Source organism: Myiozetetes cayanensis, unplaced genomic scaffold (assembly GCF_022539395.1).
Source record: "Myiozetetes cayanensis isolate MyiCay16 unplaced genomic scaffold, myiCay2020 scf3, whole genome shotgun sequence".
In the NCBI taxonomy this organism is placed as follows: Eukaryota; Metazoa; Chordata; class Aves; order Passeriformes; family Tyrannidae; genus Myiozetetes; species Myiozetetes cayanensis.
The window spans coordinates 30004813-30020484 of NW_026087521.1; the positions used below are offsets into that span (position 1 = coordinate 30004813).

The following is a 15672-nucleotide window of genomic DNA, read 5'->3' on the forward strand; positions in this document are numbered from 1 at the left end:
AGTTGCATATTTCCAGTATATCTAGCCACTGAGGCATATTATTATTGCTCCCATATTGTTTCAAAACAAAACCAAAATAAAAAACAAACAAAAGCAAAACAAAAAAAACCAAACAAAAAACTCAAACAAAAATCAAACCAGCCAAACAAAAAAAAACCCAAACAAATAATTCACTTAAGGCTATTTACAACACATTCTTAGTAACCAAGCAGCTTGAATGTTATGACATTAGAACATTAGGTCTCAAAAGACTTGGAGGTTTGCCTCAATAAAAAAACAGAAACAAGCTAAGTAAGGATAAGTTCTTTTTAATCTAACCTGCACTGAAAATTACAGCAGCTTTGATCTGGCACATTTTGAAGGATTTTCCATTTCTTACCATCATCTCTTGGGACAACTTAACATTGCAACAACAAAGGAGTACCATGGGTAAGAAGTGATACGTTCTGTGTTACAGAAAGTTAGGAGTTAATTGTATCACAAATAATTTCATGTCTACACAGGAAAAATACTGGCCTAAAGCCATACGATATGGTGACAGTACTCGGAATTACTAAACTCCATTTGCAATATTTGTGAGACTGCAGAGGCAGAAATCTCCATAAAAATGGGCATTTTAATTGCTCCACCAGGTTGTGACCCAAGGCTGTATTTAACAGATTTACTGACTGTTTCCTGGAACAGGTAGTCAAAGAATCCTAAAGGGAGAAAGCACTTTTTGACTTGGCCCTGAGCAGTGAGCAGGCTCAGATTCAGAATGTCTCTACTGAGCAACTCCTCTGCATTGGTAACCAACAGTGACCAATGTGTCCAAGTTCAACATCCTTCACAGAATTTAAAAGGCTACAAAAAAAAAAAAATCTCTGTGGTAGTATTAAGATTCAAAGATGGTATTATGTTGAAATAATGAAGTTTTAAAATGTGAATTAAAACTAGAGCCTAAAAAGATAATATTTTCAAATAGAAAAAAGATTGTTTAATGATACCATTATCATGGATTTGGAGTAAATGTATACCATACTAATTAAAAACACTTTAAAGGGGAAATAAATTTCATACAGCATAATACTTCTACTCAAAAACTTCATGACCTCCCTTGCATAATACATGCTCTTAAAGGAACCATATGCCATGGAATATAAGAGGTCCTTGACTCACATATTAATAGCAGTATAATTATCAAGTAATAAAAGGCAGCAACAAATGATCAGGTTGTCACAATGGAGAGTTGTCCCAGGGAAGTTTCCCAAGAATCTGTGCCAGAATGTGTGCTGCCCAATATACTCAGTCACCTGGGGAAATGGATGAACAGTGAGATGAATAAGACTACTGATAAGAAAGTATTAAAACCAAATATTAACAATGAAATATAGAAGTATTTTGTGATATTGACTGAGTAAACAATAATATGTCAGATGAGATTCACTTGAAAGGTGCATGGAGAAATACCCATTCAAAAATCAAATCAGTCTTTTAAGTCTATTCTGGAAAGAGATCTTGGAGCTACCATGTACAGCTCTAAAAAAGACAGCTCAATAATATTATAGACAAATCCCCCACAGGCACAATATTGATACTGGCAGATGCAAATATTCACAATAAACTCAAAAGGAACATGAACAAGGCACAATTAGAAAACAAAAGAAAACAAAAGAACTGTGTACACCTTGCTAGGAAGTGGCAAAAGGCTCAGAGACCCATTCTGATATAGCTGATGGAAAGTTGCAGCTTTCCCACCTCTGATGAGCTATCCAGACTTCTGTGCAGAACATTCACATTACAAAACATCTCCCTCAGATATATTTCTTACCAGAATCATTCTGATATCAGAGTATCATCTATGTAAAGAAAAGATGAACATTTGTATAATTAAGAAATATGCTGTTGGAAGGATGGTTTGGGAGGGTGGAGGGTGGACAGTTCTTTTGCTCTGAAGCAACTGAAGTTTCTCAGTTATCTTTGTTCAGAGGAGTAGCATTAGCTCATCAAGGTCACAGTACCAGGATACCTGAGTACTTTTTACTTAAGGAGAAAAAGGAAGAAGTGCATTTGCTAGGGGCTCCAAGCTCATCTTAGCAGAAAGTTTTATTTCTGTTTTCTTCTGTCCTAAGTCTATTGACTGATGCAATCATTCTTCAAAGAGCAAATGAATTGTGAATAATTTATTCATGACTTCATGGAAGCCAGCTGTCAGAGTGCTTACCAGATGTAGAAGATGAAGATATGGACACTTCATATACTGGTAACCCCAGCTTGACAATAAATGTATCCAAATTGCTGTTTCATGAAATGTAGTGGTCACGTTTCTGTTTTATCAGTCCTTTTATAAAAGATGAGAAACTCTGACAATTTTCTCTTCTTTCCACACTCCAGAATCTTTAAATACTACCGTGTCTCCTCATCTGCCTTCTGTTTGGTGATGCTTAAGCTGGGTTCCCAAATTTAGTAGTGAAGCCTTAATGCCTACAGCTTTAATTGGGATGGATGGGGAAAAAAAAAGTCAGTTTTCTGACTTTTATGATCATGAATAAAAGCAAAAGGATTTTAATGGAATATTGTGAAGGCTAGTAAGATTTCCTGCTGAAGAGTAGTGAGTCCTTATTTCCTGTCTCCCTTAAGTGCTATCAATAACAAAGCTTCTGTTAAACCTAAGTGTAGGACTTCAAACTGACAGTGGTTTTCCAACTACAAGAAATTTCATGTACTAGTTAAAATACTGGATGTACTATGAGATAAACTGAGACATGCTGACAGTTAGGAATTCCTCTGCCTTCCAGATCCAGAGACATGGATGCTGGAGTGACCGTTTTGGACTTTGCTCATTCATTAAGGCTGGGGAACATACTGAGGCTTGTAATATGCCTCCATCCCTCATTATCCTGAACTGCGGAACATAGTGTTCAAATAGAGACGAGTCCCTGTGTTGTCAGGCAGGCTGTCTCTGTCACACAGAGAAGGAAATTTTTCTAATTCTGGAATTAGGATGGCAGAAGAAAAACATAAGAAATTTCAGAACAGAAAACTCAAACTGTGAGTTCACATAGAGATAAACCCTTACAATAAAAAAATTCCTTTTATGAATTGGGCATTCTGAAGTGATGCTTTACAACCCTTTCATTTGCACCTGTCTCATTTAAAGAATGTGGTACCTGCAGAGAGTGAAGATATGTTGACCTCATACTCTATATAAACAACAGCTGGTACCTGACAGATACTCTTGGTTAGTCCTAATGGGCTGCCTTAATTAGGTGAGCTATTCTTCGATGTGGATGTATGCAGAATGTCCAACAACTGCTGAGGTATAACCTGCACTATTCTGGTACAAACCACTACAGTTTCTCTCTTCAACTGATTTTGGAAGCTTTTAGCCATTGCAGAGGACAAATTCAAGGGAATCAGGGTGTTACACAGAACTGCAGGGCAAAAATTAACAGGGCCTGACCTTTCTTATTTTAGGATTTTGCCCTCAGTTGTTCCAGTTTTTTTACTGCAATGAAGCCTAAGGATGCAATATCTACTCCTTTAGCACAGCTCTCTTTAAGAAATACTACATGAGAGACAACTTCCAGAGCACCAATAAGATTGTTTAAAGAAACTATAAAGAAAAGCTGTCAGGGGCAAAGAGGATCAGTTAATATACCATGCTGAATGCTATATTTACATATATATAAAATTTAAGACATCCCAAAGCCATGCAGTTCTCAAAAACTATATGGCTGACATTTCACTTTTCTGGAAATATAATGATGCATAACATAATTCTGTTTCAAGGGAAAAACAGTAAGTGCTGGTATGAGGCTGAAGCCCTACAGCTGTGTTTCCCATAATTTCTCCTGGTGATTGTTAAAGACACCACAGGTCTACCTAGGAGTATAATTTTAATCAGAACTACTACCAAAGGAATCTCTAGGTCTTCCATTGCCTGTAGGTACAACAAAAATGTGATTATGAATTTCTGTATCCAACTACATTAGTCAAAATACTCAATATTCTGAGTTTTGCTAAAGAAGCAGCAGTAGTCAAGGTCAATATATGTGTAATATAGGCACTTCAGCAACTATTATTTCATTATCAAGCAGTGAAAAAGTGTAATGCTACCAAGGAGCCCATGTCTAGCTAGGAATATTTAGTATGATGTCCTAAAATGACCTTTCCTGCAAAACAGATAGGTGCAGTTTTGGTATTTTGTTAAAAAAGGAGTTTTAAGGAAACGAGTCATATACCTGTGTGATTTTAATAGAGGTGTTTCCACATGAATTTTTAAAATCAGAGGCTTTGCTGAAGGAAACAAGGAGCTGATTACGCTGACCACCAAAATGCTCTCTGTGGTACAATCGGCCCATGTCCAGGGATACAAACAGACCCAGATTTGAGGTATACCATGTAGAAGAATCAAGAAAGAAAATACTTAAATCCACACTTCCTTGGTTTTTACAAGTTTTCTCCACTAAAAGAGGGAACTTTCTTCAATGCAACTAAAACTTATAAAAGATGAGTCAAATTCAAGCCTATTATGCACTCTATATAAAACACTACTTTGAAGTAGTTTGCACTGTTCCTTCTACAGCTCTGCAAGCTGAAGCACTTGCATGAGCCAGAAAGATTCAGAGGATGCTGGTCCTGGATACAGTTGAAGGTGAGAACTGGAATACTGAGATTTGAAGTCTGAGATTAGTATGGCCTGGAAGCTGCTTCCTCATTAAAGTGACTATCTAAAAGACCATCCACCAACAGCTCAATCTAATCACGTCTAACTAGAGGTTACTGAAGAAGTGACAAAAGAAAACCATTTTCTTTGGTCTTTAAACCCTGCGTGGAAATCTCTTGCAGTGGAAAGATCTGACAGCAGAGAGGATGAATGCTTCTGCGCTGCTGTGTTGTGCTACTGCAAGTTCAACTTTCCATATTGTAATAAATTTTAGGCTGTCTCTTCATATCTTTTAGGTTTTATTTTTATCTGAGACAACATATCACAGGCTTCAGTGACAACAAAAAATGATGTAATAAGATTAATCAAATATCTAACCTTCTTCCCAACCAAGGCCAGGTTGGATGGGGCCCTGAGCAACCTGGTCTAGTGGAAGGTGTCTCTGCCCACAGCAGGAGGGTTGGAACTAGATGATCTCTAAAGTCTCTTCCAACCAAAGCGATTCTATAATTCTATGATCTCAACTTGCTAAGCATTCCAATATTTGGAGCTGCAATCAATCAAACTGAAAGTGTTCTACTGTTAGCGACTAGGGTTATCGGCAATGAAAATAGTTTCCTGGCATCTCTGATTTCATTCTAATTAGTTGTTATCCTCTGTGTATGTTTAATAAAATGCTGATCGTGCTTTGTAGAAAAGGTCAAAGCATTTTAATAATTGCCACTTCTGTAGACATGTAGCAATCCCCACTTTTTTTTTCCCTTGGCTTTTCATTTGCTTGGAAATTGCTGCATACTTGTTACTTGTTTGCTCACATCTTAACATAGTAATTTTGTATCACATTTATCTCTTGAGGCAGCATGTGCCAAGCCACTATCTTCAACCCATGAGACAAGTGTTATGTTGACACTGAAGATAAAACTTGGGATATTGAGAATATTTCCATAAATGCCTGCCTGAAGTATTTATTACCTGTGCCAGGAGTGACAGAAGTGCAATATTATAATCAGAGGGATCACAACTTCTTCTTTGCACCTTCCTGTCCTAACATCTGGACACCTAACACTGACATTTAGTTAGTTCTTGACAAAGTAAGCTCGACTTATGAAAGCAGTGGCTGACTCAAATTGCTGATTCCTCCTGGGATTACAGGCTTTCAGCTGTGGTGAAAATGTGTTGAAATAAAGTATTGATGATGGGCATACCGAAAAGGTCATTCTCGCTCCTGGAGAATGGTCTGTGTGTCTGCCTTAGTGAAATTAATTCAATTGCTTCCCTTTGGGACAGAGGCAGCCCACCAATGTGAGTTTAAACAGCAATAAGAAAGATTACACTGTGAGTACTGAATATTTCAGCACTCGGAGACAGATAGCAGAAAGGGTCATAATTTTGCCCTAAGTAGTCAATGGCAAAACCAGGCTGGTTTGTTCTGTTATTTAAGAGCACCAGCATGAAATATTTTAAGAGCTGAATAACATTCCATACTAAGATATTTGCATCTGAAAATAACTGTGTTCTTCTTAACCTGGTGTTCTGTGTAACATTATTCATAAGCAAGGAAACCTTCTCCTCTCTTTGTGCCCCCTGTCACTCTCTTGTCTCCTCTATCTTGCCCTAAGTCCAGTGAGGTTCCCAGTTTGTAATGTAGTTTTTCAAACTGCAGCTTTCTAGAAGCAGTTAGCCTCTGCACAGGAGAAGCACTACAGTAGTAACCAAGGTGTAGATAAGGGTCTCAGGGATGCATAATCATTTTTTTGCAATAGGAAATGGTTTTATCACAGACTGTTTCAGTGTACAAAGAACAAACTGGAGGAACTGAGATCTAGATTGAGGCCCATTTTTACATACAAAGAATGTGACATATAAACAGATTACTGTACAATGACAGATTACAGTGCATGCTATCAGCCCATGGGAAATCATTTATGCACAAAAGCAGATGTAGAGCCAGAGAAACTGCATTTTAATCACCATGTCTGACTTTACATATTATTTTAATGAATCACAGAAATGGTCACTAATGTTTCACCGTATAAGAATATTCACACTTTATATTCTTTTCCCTTTGATGATGATGCTTATTTAGCCTACAGTTGTTTTGGGTCGAGGTTTGACTTTCACTGATGAAGTGTCCAAGACCATACTTGACCAGCACAATCTGAGAGACTTTTCTGTCTTTCACACTTCTGTAATGTGAGCCATAACACCAGCCCATGTTTTTTAGACACTGACCTTCACAGGATTCTCCACTTGGCGAAAACATTCCATTGTCATGGTAGCCATCTCTGCATTCACAGTGGTACCAACCAGGCAGGTTAATGCAGTTAGCACGGCTGTCGCACTGAACAAAGCCATCCGAGCATTCATCAATATCTAAACAACAAAACAGAAGAAAATTCACACAGAGGAAATTGCTACATTCATCTGATGAAAGAACAATGTCTCTGGTATTTCTGGGTTTCACAGAAGTATTTTCATTACTAACATTTGAATTTGCAGAATTACTTGCAGTGAAGTTTTGAATTGTTTCCATGAAAAGACTTGGGTAATGGTTTTGAGCCTAAACACAGTGGAGGTTCTGCTAATCCCAATTTACTGTTGACATCTTTACAACTCTTGTTGTCACAAGACAACAAGGTAATCTGACATCTGTGTAAACTGTCCACAACATGAAGAAAGTTCAGATAATAAGATGTTAAGCCTTTGAGTAGTGCAGGCTGCCTGATAAATAAAGATTTTTTTCTAAGTGTATACCAAAACATTAAATATTCACTCTGGTCCTTGCTTATGCTCTTGGTGACACCAGTTTTAGTTACTGGGGCTTCCCTATCTTGTGGAGTTCCTGTTGACTTATACCAACACCTCTTACTCTCAACATAATTGGCTGCAGACTTCTTTCCCACCATCAAAGAAAACAGACAGGTTTCCAAACAAATGCTTTAACTGTGAGGACGGAATACAATATGTTCTCCTTCTCCCAAAAATTCCTTTGGGATGTGTGTACCTTAAAAGATCAACTTTCACTGACTAAACTTTATAATAACACTTTAGCATAGAGTGTATGTTTTTATGCACCCACTAGACCCAAAGCATGTCCTAAAGACACCTGAACTCATGAACTTAGCAAAGATGCAGAGAACTTTGTGACTTGTTCATTTCTAGTGCCTTCAGGTACACAGTAATCTGTACTAAAGAATAAGTGCCAGAGTATGAGTTCTGTTAACAGTTAGGGAATATCAAGAGTATGAAGTCTAACAGGGATAAAAATGAGTTGTTCCCTACCTATCAGATTCATTGCCTTATCATTGTGTTTTATACCATAGCCAGAGCATTAAGGTTACTGAGAGGTGCCTGTAGAACCGGCACAAAGGGAGACACACCATGTGCAAACTGCCCTCAGAAACAAAAAACTTTAATCTCCCTCCACCATGAGTTTGAATAATGAATAAACCCTCAATGTAGTGGCCACTCTGGCCCAAGCAAGGATTCAACCTTTAAAACTAAGAACTAAAGTAACAAATTAAGACTCAAACTGCTGAAGTACCTCAGCAGTTGATCTAATATCCTCTGGGATGCAGATATGAAAAAGAGGTGTGATATGACCACTGAGATATATGTGAAATATGTCAAAATTCTGCCCACAGTCTCTGTTACTTCCCATTTATATCATCTGTTATTTTCATAGGGGAAAGTGTAAATTGTCTAAGAAAATAAATGGTGAGCTGCAATAAGGTAACAAATCTCTTTTCTGAAAATAAAACTGTGCACATAGATAAAGACATATTCTAGTCTTTTATGAAATCTGTCCAAACACAAACTTAAAAAAAAACCTCAGGGCTTCCTCATTTATCTAAAACATTTTGTTCCACATTTGAAGGTAATAAAATTTTTGGTACGTGGGGGACATCTGCATAAACTACAAGGTATAACACAATCACCTACATTGGCTTTTGAGTTGTATTTTTCTTATACATGCCAGGGGGTAGGTGGGATGTACTCTGGGTATTTTATTTACAAGCCAAATAACATTTCTTTGAAATTCCTTTGGAATAATTGTACAACTGTATCATGAGCGTATTGGTTTTTAAAACCTTTAGAGACATCTGACAAAATTCCATTAAAAATTTTCACTATGATGTCCCAGTCTGATTTACTATCAACAGTATCTCTGTAACCAGGCATGCCTGATGTACATTATCAGCATTTATGATTATGAAAATTACCAGCTCTCCTGCTGGAATATTGCAGCAAGTATATATTTTGCTTGCTTTGTGCATCACAAATTAAGTCATAAGCCTCTATTGGTTTAAAACAGAATTTTCAACTCCACTATGAATTCCAGGATAATCATCTAAGTATTCCTGCTGCAGGACTGAGAAATGCCAAACCTTTACAATCTTCCACTGCTCAATGTGTTTCTTTCTAAATCAGTATAAACTCCGGCCTTTTTCTTGTGGGCAGCCAGGAGCCAGTGGGACCTCAGAGGTGTTTGAGAGATCAGAGGAAGATCAATGAAAATTATGTTACAGTAGTGAGAAAAGGTTGGCTTGCAGTCTGTGTCTTATCTACTGCTCTTTGCTCACAAACCCACAGAGCACTTAAGAAAAAGGAAAGCAAAAGAAGAAAGGAGTGCTGTCTAGAAGTTCCCTTACCACTGGGAATACGCTGCCTGGCAGACAGCTTGCCTGGCAGAACAGAAGTGACGGTGCTAAACACTTGGGATCACCTGGTCAGTGCAAGATAACTGGTTGGGGTTGTCCAGAGCTACAAGCCTCAGAGAACCAACAAACCAGTAAACTCAGAGACTGAAAGAGAAGAGCTGTTGTTAAGACTCAGTATTCACCCTGGTTACTTAATAACATACATTAAGACACTGGATGGTATATACTTCTTTTTTGGGAAAGTGGAATGTATTTATTGTTGATGAGCTGGAGAAAAGAGTGTTATTTAGGTCAGAGTAATAGATATGAATTAAAGAAAGCTTCTGTTCCTCTCTTCGGAACAATTTATATGTGAATCTGAATCTTAAAATTGTATGTGCAGTATCACAGGCACAAGCAGAATGCATTCTGATGAACTCACTGATTATTCAGGAAAAACAAGCTGTGAATGTCACATCAGTATTGGTAAACTGACAACAAAAGCAGCTTTTTTGTATTTATTTGCAAACTAGCTGACAAACATATAAGAAATATTACTTAGGATGAAATACTCTTACAGATGTCAATAAGCAAAGAAATACATTCTGTTTTTGTTATGACTGCATGCAAAATTGAGTGGAGTTATGAAAGAAAGCCTACCATCACAAGCACGCATGGAAGCACGCTGCATATCTTGAAGAAATGTCTTATTCCCTACAGATTGCTTGCCATTTTATTGGAACCATTGCTGCATCCATGCTGAATAATCCATTACTCCTTTACTAACTTTGTAGGCAAACAATATCTTAAGAACATGTCAGTGGGTTTCAGAATATAGATGTTTCTTATGCACAGAATGTTGTTCTAATTCTACCAGCTAATGCTGATCATTAATTCTGATCATTAATCCCTCTGTAATGGGACAAAGTATGACTGTCACAACTCTGCTAAACAAGAAAACGCAGCAGAAATGTGTCTTGCAGAGCCATAGCACTTATTTCATGGAAAATTTTCTTGACATTTGGATAAATGGATTTCTATTTTCAAATGGGCATAGAATGGCTCAGGAAGAGCTGCAAAAGTATCTACAACTGAAATTATCTTATTAGTATGGGAAAAGCAGACAGAAATAATTTTCCTCTGTCCTATCATGAAATCTATGATGAATCATCTTCTAGCTGCTCAGTCAGAGGTGTGAGCTGACAAGAGAAGAAAAACTGATTGAAGTTTTGCTTGGCCAGTGGCTATGGTATATCAGTGGGCTATATGGAACATTAACAGCACTAATGAAGTCCTGTTTGATGCTGTACTAGAAAGGCATGAAAAATGAAATATTACTTTATAGAAGGAAGTTACCAAAAGGCTTTATATTTTCAAGTATGAAAAAATTTAAATAAAATGTTTAAGTACAGGAAAAGGAAGAATGTATATTTTTCAATAGAAGATGATGACATTTTAAACAGAACAAAATAGACACCTTATTCTGAATATGCAAGTTCTGGTCTTTAACTGCATATAAAGAAGGGTGGAAAAGTGAGTGGAGAAAAAATAAAACAAATAAATAAATAATAAAGAAAGGGAAACACCTCCATCTTCCACAGAAAGTAAAATTAAGTTGTGTATTATGTGTGATGGGCCAGAGCAAATGGCCTCATCCTGGTCCCGTTCCAACTTATGGCAGAACTCCCACTGACTATCATGGAGGTAGTGATTGTCTCTATTTTTCTCTTTCCTTTTCAAATAAAGAGCACAATTGCACATAGCAAATCTGCCACCCCACTGATGCCAGGCTTGGAACAGAAATTACTGGAAGCAATCTTCATCTCAAACTGGAGAGTAGCTACACAGCTGTACCACAGCACCTCAGCATCATCTGCTCTGGCTGTGCTTCCACCCTGTGGCATTTGCACAGCAGAAGATATGGGATTCCGGCTCTTGAAACACTGTGGCTGGAGAACATATACACACCTGTGAGACTGGTGAGCCTGCAAAACACCAGGATCATGTGAACTCTCTCTACCCCACGTAATTCATATATACACTCATGGCAATACTGTACATAACTATTGCCACAAAACAGGGTAACTGACTGCTGCATACTTATGTTGCATGTGATGTGGTTTTCAAAGACCTAGGTCTTCTCCTGGGCATTTGTCTTAAACTTCAGTCAGCCTGCTTATTTCCATATTTTGTTACCAATTTTTCAACTGAAAAATGACTGGATTTTTTGCCAAGATCCCACTCTAATGAAGCAGACACACCGTCAGAGACATTTTGAAAGTAAGAACTGTATGTGCCTAGCTCCCCTTGACATGAAGAAAATTTGCTCTCTCAAGTCACCTTTTTTATATCTCAGAATCACTCATTTCCTGAATTGTGGCAACAGTTTTAGCTAGTATACCCCCTTCTCTTGGGAACACTGAGAAAACTCTGCTCCCTGAAGAGTAAAATAGGATCATTAGCAAATTATCCACTGGTACAGTAAGAAAAAAGGAAAACTAGCTGTCTGATGAATATTATTAGAGAATTTCTGTATAATAAGATCTTTTGAAGACTGAAAGTGGTATAAAATTGCCAATTCGAAAGATAGCAGTGTTCTTTCATCCAGCATAGGAACAAGCTCTCTAATGTGGTCAAGCTGCACTCAACAAAGAACCATGGTGTGGGGGAAGGGGTGAAGTTTCTACCATTTTACATTACTCACTTCAAGACTTACATATTAATCACCAAATCCTCCTCTCAGAAAAGCCTGCTTGCCACCATCAAGCCCAAACTTACAGAGGCAGAGAACACAATGTAGTCCAAAAATCTTCTCTTTCATAAACTGCTTTATCCAGGTCAATAAAACCCAAAGTTCTTATCACTTGTCAAGAAGTCAACACCAAAGATTGGTAGCTGTGAATACTTAGAATTTAGTTATCTCCACACAGAAATTTTTCTGCAACAGTATAATTCATGACACTTAGCTAAGACTGCCAATTAATAGAAACTCCCAAGTGCAATAATCTGTCCTAGTGCTAATTGGGTTTTATCACTGGATATAGTTATAAAGATTAATAAGCAATCAACATCTTCCTTAATGTTCATTCACTACTCACTCAGGCTAAATTTGAGATCTCATTTCAAAGGCAACAGCCTTTGCAGTCTAATGTTAATGTCCAGAGACACCTATAACCCAGCCCCTGTAGTCAGCATAAATAAAGTGAAAACAACTGAATGAAAAATAATTTCAGAAACAGACCACTGAAGAAGTGGCTTATGAGACTATGAAGCTGTTTAAAAAGATAAATCTTCAATGTTTTTTTAATGGATACATTTGGAACAGTCAGACTGTGATACATCCTTGCACATGTCAACACATTTTCAAGGATATTATGTCTGACTTGGATATAAAAGATCATGTTTCAACTATTCAGATTTAGTCTCAGTTAACAGAATACCCAGTAGGATTAAGACGATGTTTGGGTTATCTACTTTTCGTAAATGCATACACAAGGAGGAAAAGGCCTTACTCAGTAGGACAAAATGAAAAATCACTGTACTGTACAAAGTATTTGCTATCATAACTCAGATTTCTGGAATAGCTTTGAAAAGGGTTCAATATCTCTACTGTAAGTTCTAGAGTCACATCTCTTGCACTTAAAAATTGAAAAGTGGTTGTGTTGGTTTTCATGTGACAACAGATTTTTATATGATGATACTTGAGAAGACCCTCCTGTTCAATCAGATCTTTGATTTGAGATTTTATGCAAGAAACAGGTCACAGAGGAGAAATACAAGAGCTTGAAACTATTTAAATATACTAGAGCTATCTTGTTGTTAAAACAAAATATCAGCTATATTCTCATATACCACATACACATTAATATCACACAGAGGAATAAAACCCCCAAGAATGTAGAAGCTGAGAATGTTGACTTAATTCAGAAAACCAAAGCTGCTTGGAATGATTCTTAAATCTATTTTGTGAAGTTTGATCAACAACGTTTTGCTCACACTGCTGATGACTACAAAAGGAACCTTCTTCCTTGGTCAAAAAGACCCTGATCTTGTTCACGATCTCATTTTGATTTGTGCAGCTTCCAGTAACTCTTTAAAGGTACAATATCATATTTTGAGTACTAGGACATGTTTTTCACTGCATGGGTTCTCACTTAAAAGTCCTCGTTAAATTATAAAATATTCTTGTTTTTAACCGCAATGTCATACCAATATTTTATTCAGTTGCAAGTTTAAATCATGAAGCGTAAGATTACAGTTGGCTTGTGGGGCACAGCAAAGAGAATCACCCGCAATTTTATCTTACCATAATATAGTTCCACAAGCAAAAGAGCTTTCTCTACACAGCACTAAAAACATCAGTTATCTCAGATACAGCCTTCAGAGAAGAGCAAAGACTATAGCCCTTCTTGTTCCTGCTCCCCCCGAAAATGAATCAGGCCCATGTTAGAAAAAAATGCATTTGCAATGACTTTGGAGTTGCTGCTTCTTGACACCTCCCAGATTTAGTAAAACTTCTGGTTAAGTCACCTGAAAACCATAATCTGGCTCAAGGGCAGGAAACTACAGCTAAAGTTTTAAATGTCATGATAAACATTGCTTCAACAGGTTGAGTCAGTGCTGTAGATGATAATTCTTCACTAAAAATTTCCAACTTTCATGCTGCATGAAAAAAATAACTACTGTTATAACAGAAGTTTTTTTCTTTTTCTCTCCTTTTCCTTTTTTTTTTTTTTAATCCTAGCAAGACCATGATTGCATTTTTTAAAGTACTCTGTCCATGAAAAACTAATTTAGTTACATTAATGAAAAGGAGGCAAAATGTGATTGAGGATGTAATATGGAATTACAGTTCATTAATTCTTCAAGTATGCAATTTTCCAGACTCCTGATCCCCCATTGATTTCTGCACACCCCCATAGGTCCTGCTAAATGCCAGCAAAAAGAAATTCAATCGCGTTGGTATTTCACGTGTGGCAGTGGTGGGGCCAAAATTAGACAGAAACATTATGAAAGGGAATTTTCCACTGACTGTTCGTCACGCAGCTAACAATTCTTTGTTGTCAAAAATTGATCAATCACAGACCATACCAATAATTGAAACTATGGCAGTCTCTCATTACACACCCAATATCATCACAGGAATTGGTATTCATAAGCACTGAAGTTCAGAACAACTAATTAGGCATGATGAACTACATGCATCCATTAACACTGTAAAATAAAATAATATATTTGTCAGTCATATTGTGAGACAGTGTTTGTGCCAATCCTCATTAGAAAGACTAACTGAGAGGTATTGGTCCTCTATTTCTAGCTGTTGATAAAGAGGTGATTTTGTTTCACCTTCTTCATCATTCTAAGTACAGCACCTCAATTGTAACACACACTTCTGTTTCCTCTTTAGCCCTATCTTGAAAAAGAAAAGTACTTATTTTCTTCAAGATAGCAAAAGCACTTTTATACCTTGAAACACACTGACAATACCCATTTTAGATACCTCTTAGCATCTGGAAGTTATGAGCTGCACTTGCACACTAGAGATAGGACTAACACACTAGGGCTAGCTGCTAAAGATGGGTAAGAATAGCTTGCTTCTAAACAAAAGAGAACTAATTTGTCTGAAAAGAGTTTGATCAGATATTACCTCTTTTCCAATAGGTGTGAAGGAAGACTGTACTTACACTGTGTAATGATGAAAGATCTTCGATTTCCTCAAGTGAGGGGTTAAGTAAGCCATAACCATGAGTTATGATGTTTACACATATATGAACCAATGATGCAAACAGCACATTCTCAGCTTTTTTGGGGGTTCAGCTTTGCAAAGGTTGTTTCAGATCAGTTCTGTTAAAAATTACAGTAGATTTCCAAGTATTTATTTCAAAAGAAATGTAGGGAAAATAAACAAAAGAACACACAAAGCAACTAAAACAATGTTTTGGCTAGGAATTGTTTTGGCAACCTGATTTGAACGTGGTCTCCTGCTATAGTCCAGGGTATTGTACATACTTTACATATGCTAAAGTTTAAAACATTCTTACCTACATTTTCCTACCCATGGCTTCTTACCATGACTCTTAGCCCATATACCATAATTTGCATTGCTACCCCTGAACTGTCAAATCATGTAGAGATTGTACAAAATTGCTGAAGCACAAAAAAGGAAAAAACCCCACACCATTCCTTTGCTTGGGCTATAAACATATCATTGGCATTTATCTGCAGAAACTGCAAACTCCCTCATGTTGACAGCAAAAGGAAGGGCTCCGTGGAGATACAGGGCAATGATTGGCAGTATTATAGATTTTAATTCCACTAATAGTTGAATGGCTCATAATTCATGAGAGAGCTCACAGTGAGTGATGAAGGTCATCGCTATCTCCC

The 15672-nt window shown here is 37.2% G+C and overlaps 1 protein-coding gene across 1 annotated transcript in view; it reads right to left on the reverse strand.

Annotated features, from left to right (window-relative positions):
• Positions 1-15672, reverse strand: part of NELL2 (neural EGFL like 2) — a 145924-nt gene that overhangs the window by 10072 nt on the left and 120180 nt on the right. Inside the window, exon 16 of the mRNA XM_050323417.1 lies at positions 6881-7021. Within this exon, the coding sequence (XP_050179374.1) occupies positions 6881-7021 (141 nt within the window). The remainder of the gene's footprint in view (positions 1-6880; positions 7022-15672) is intronic.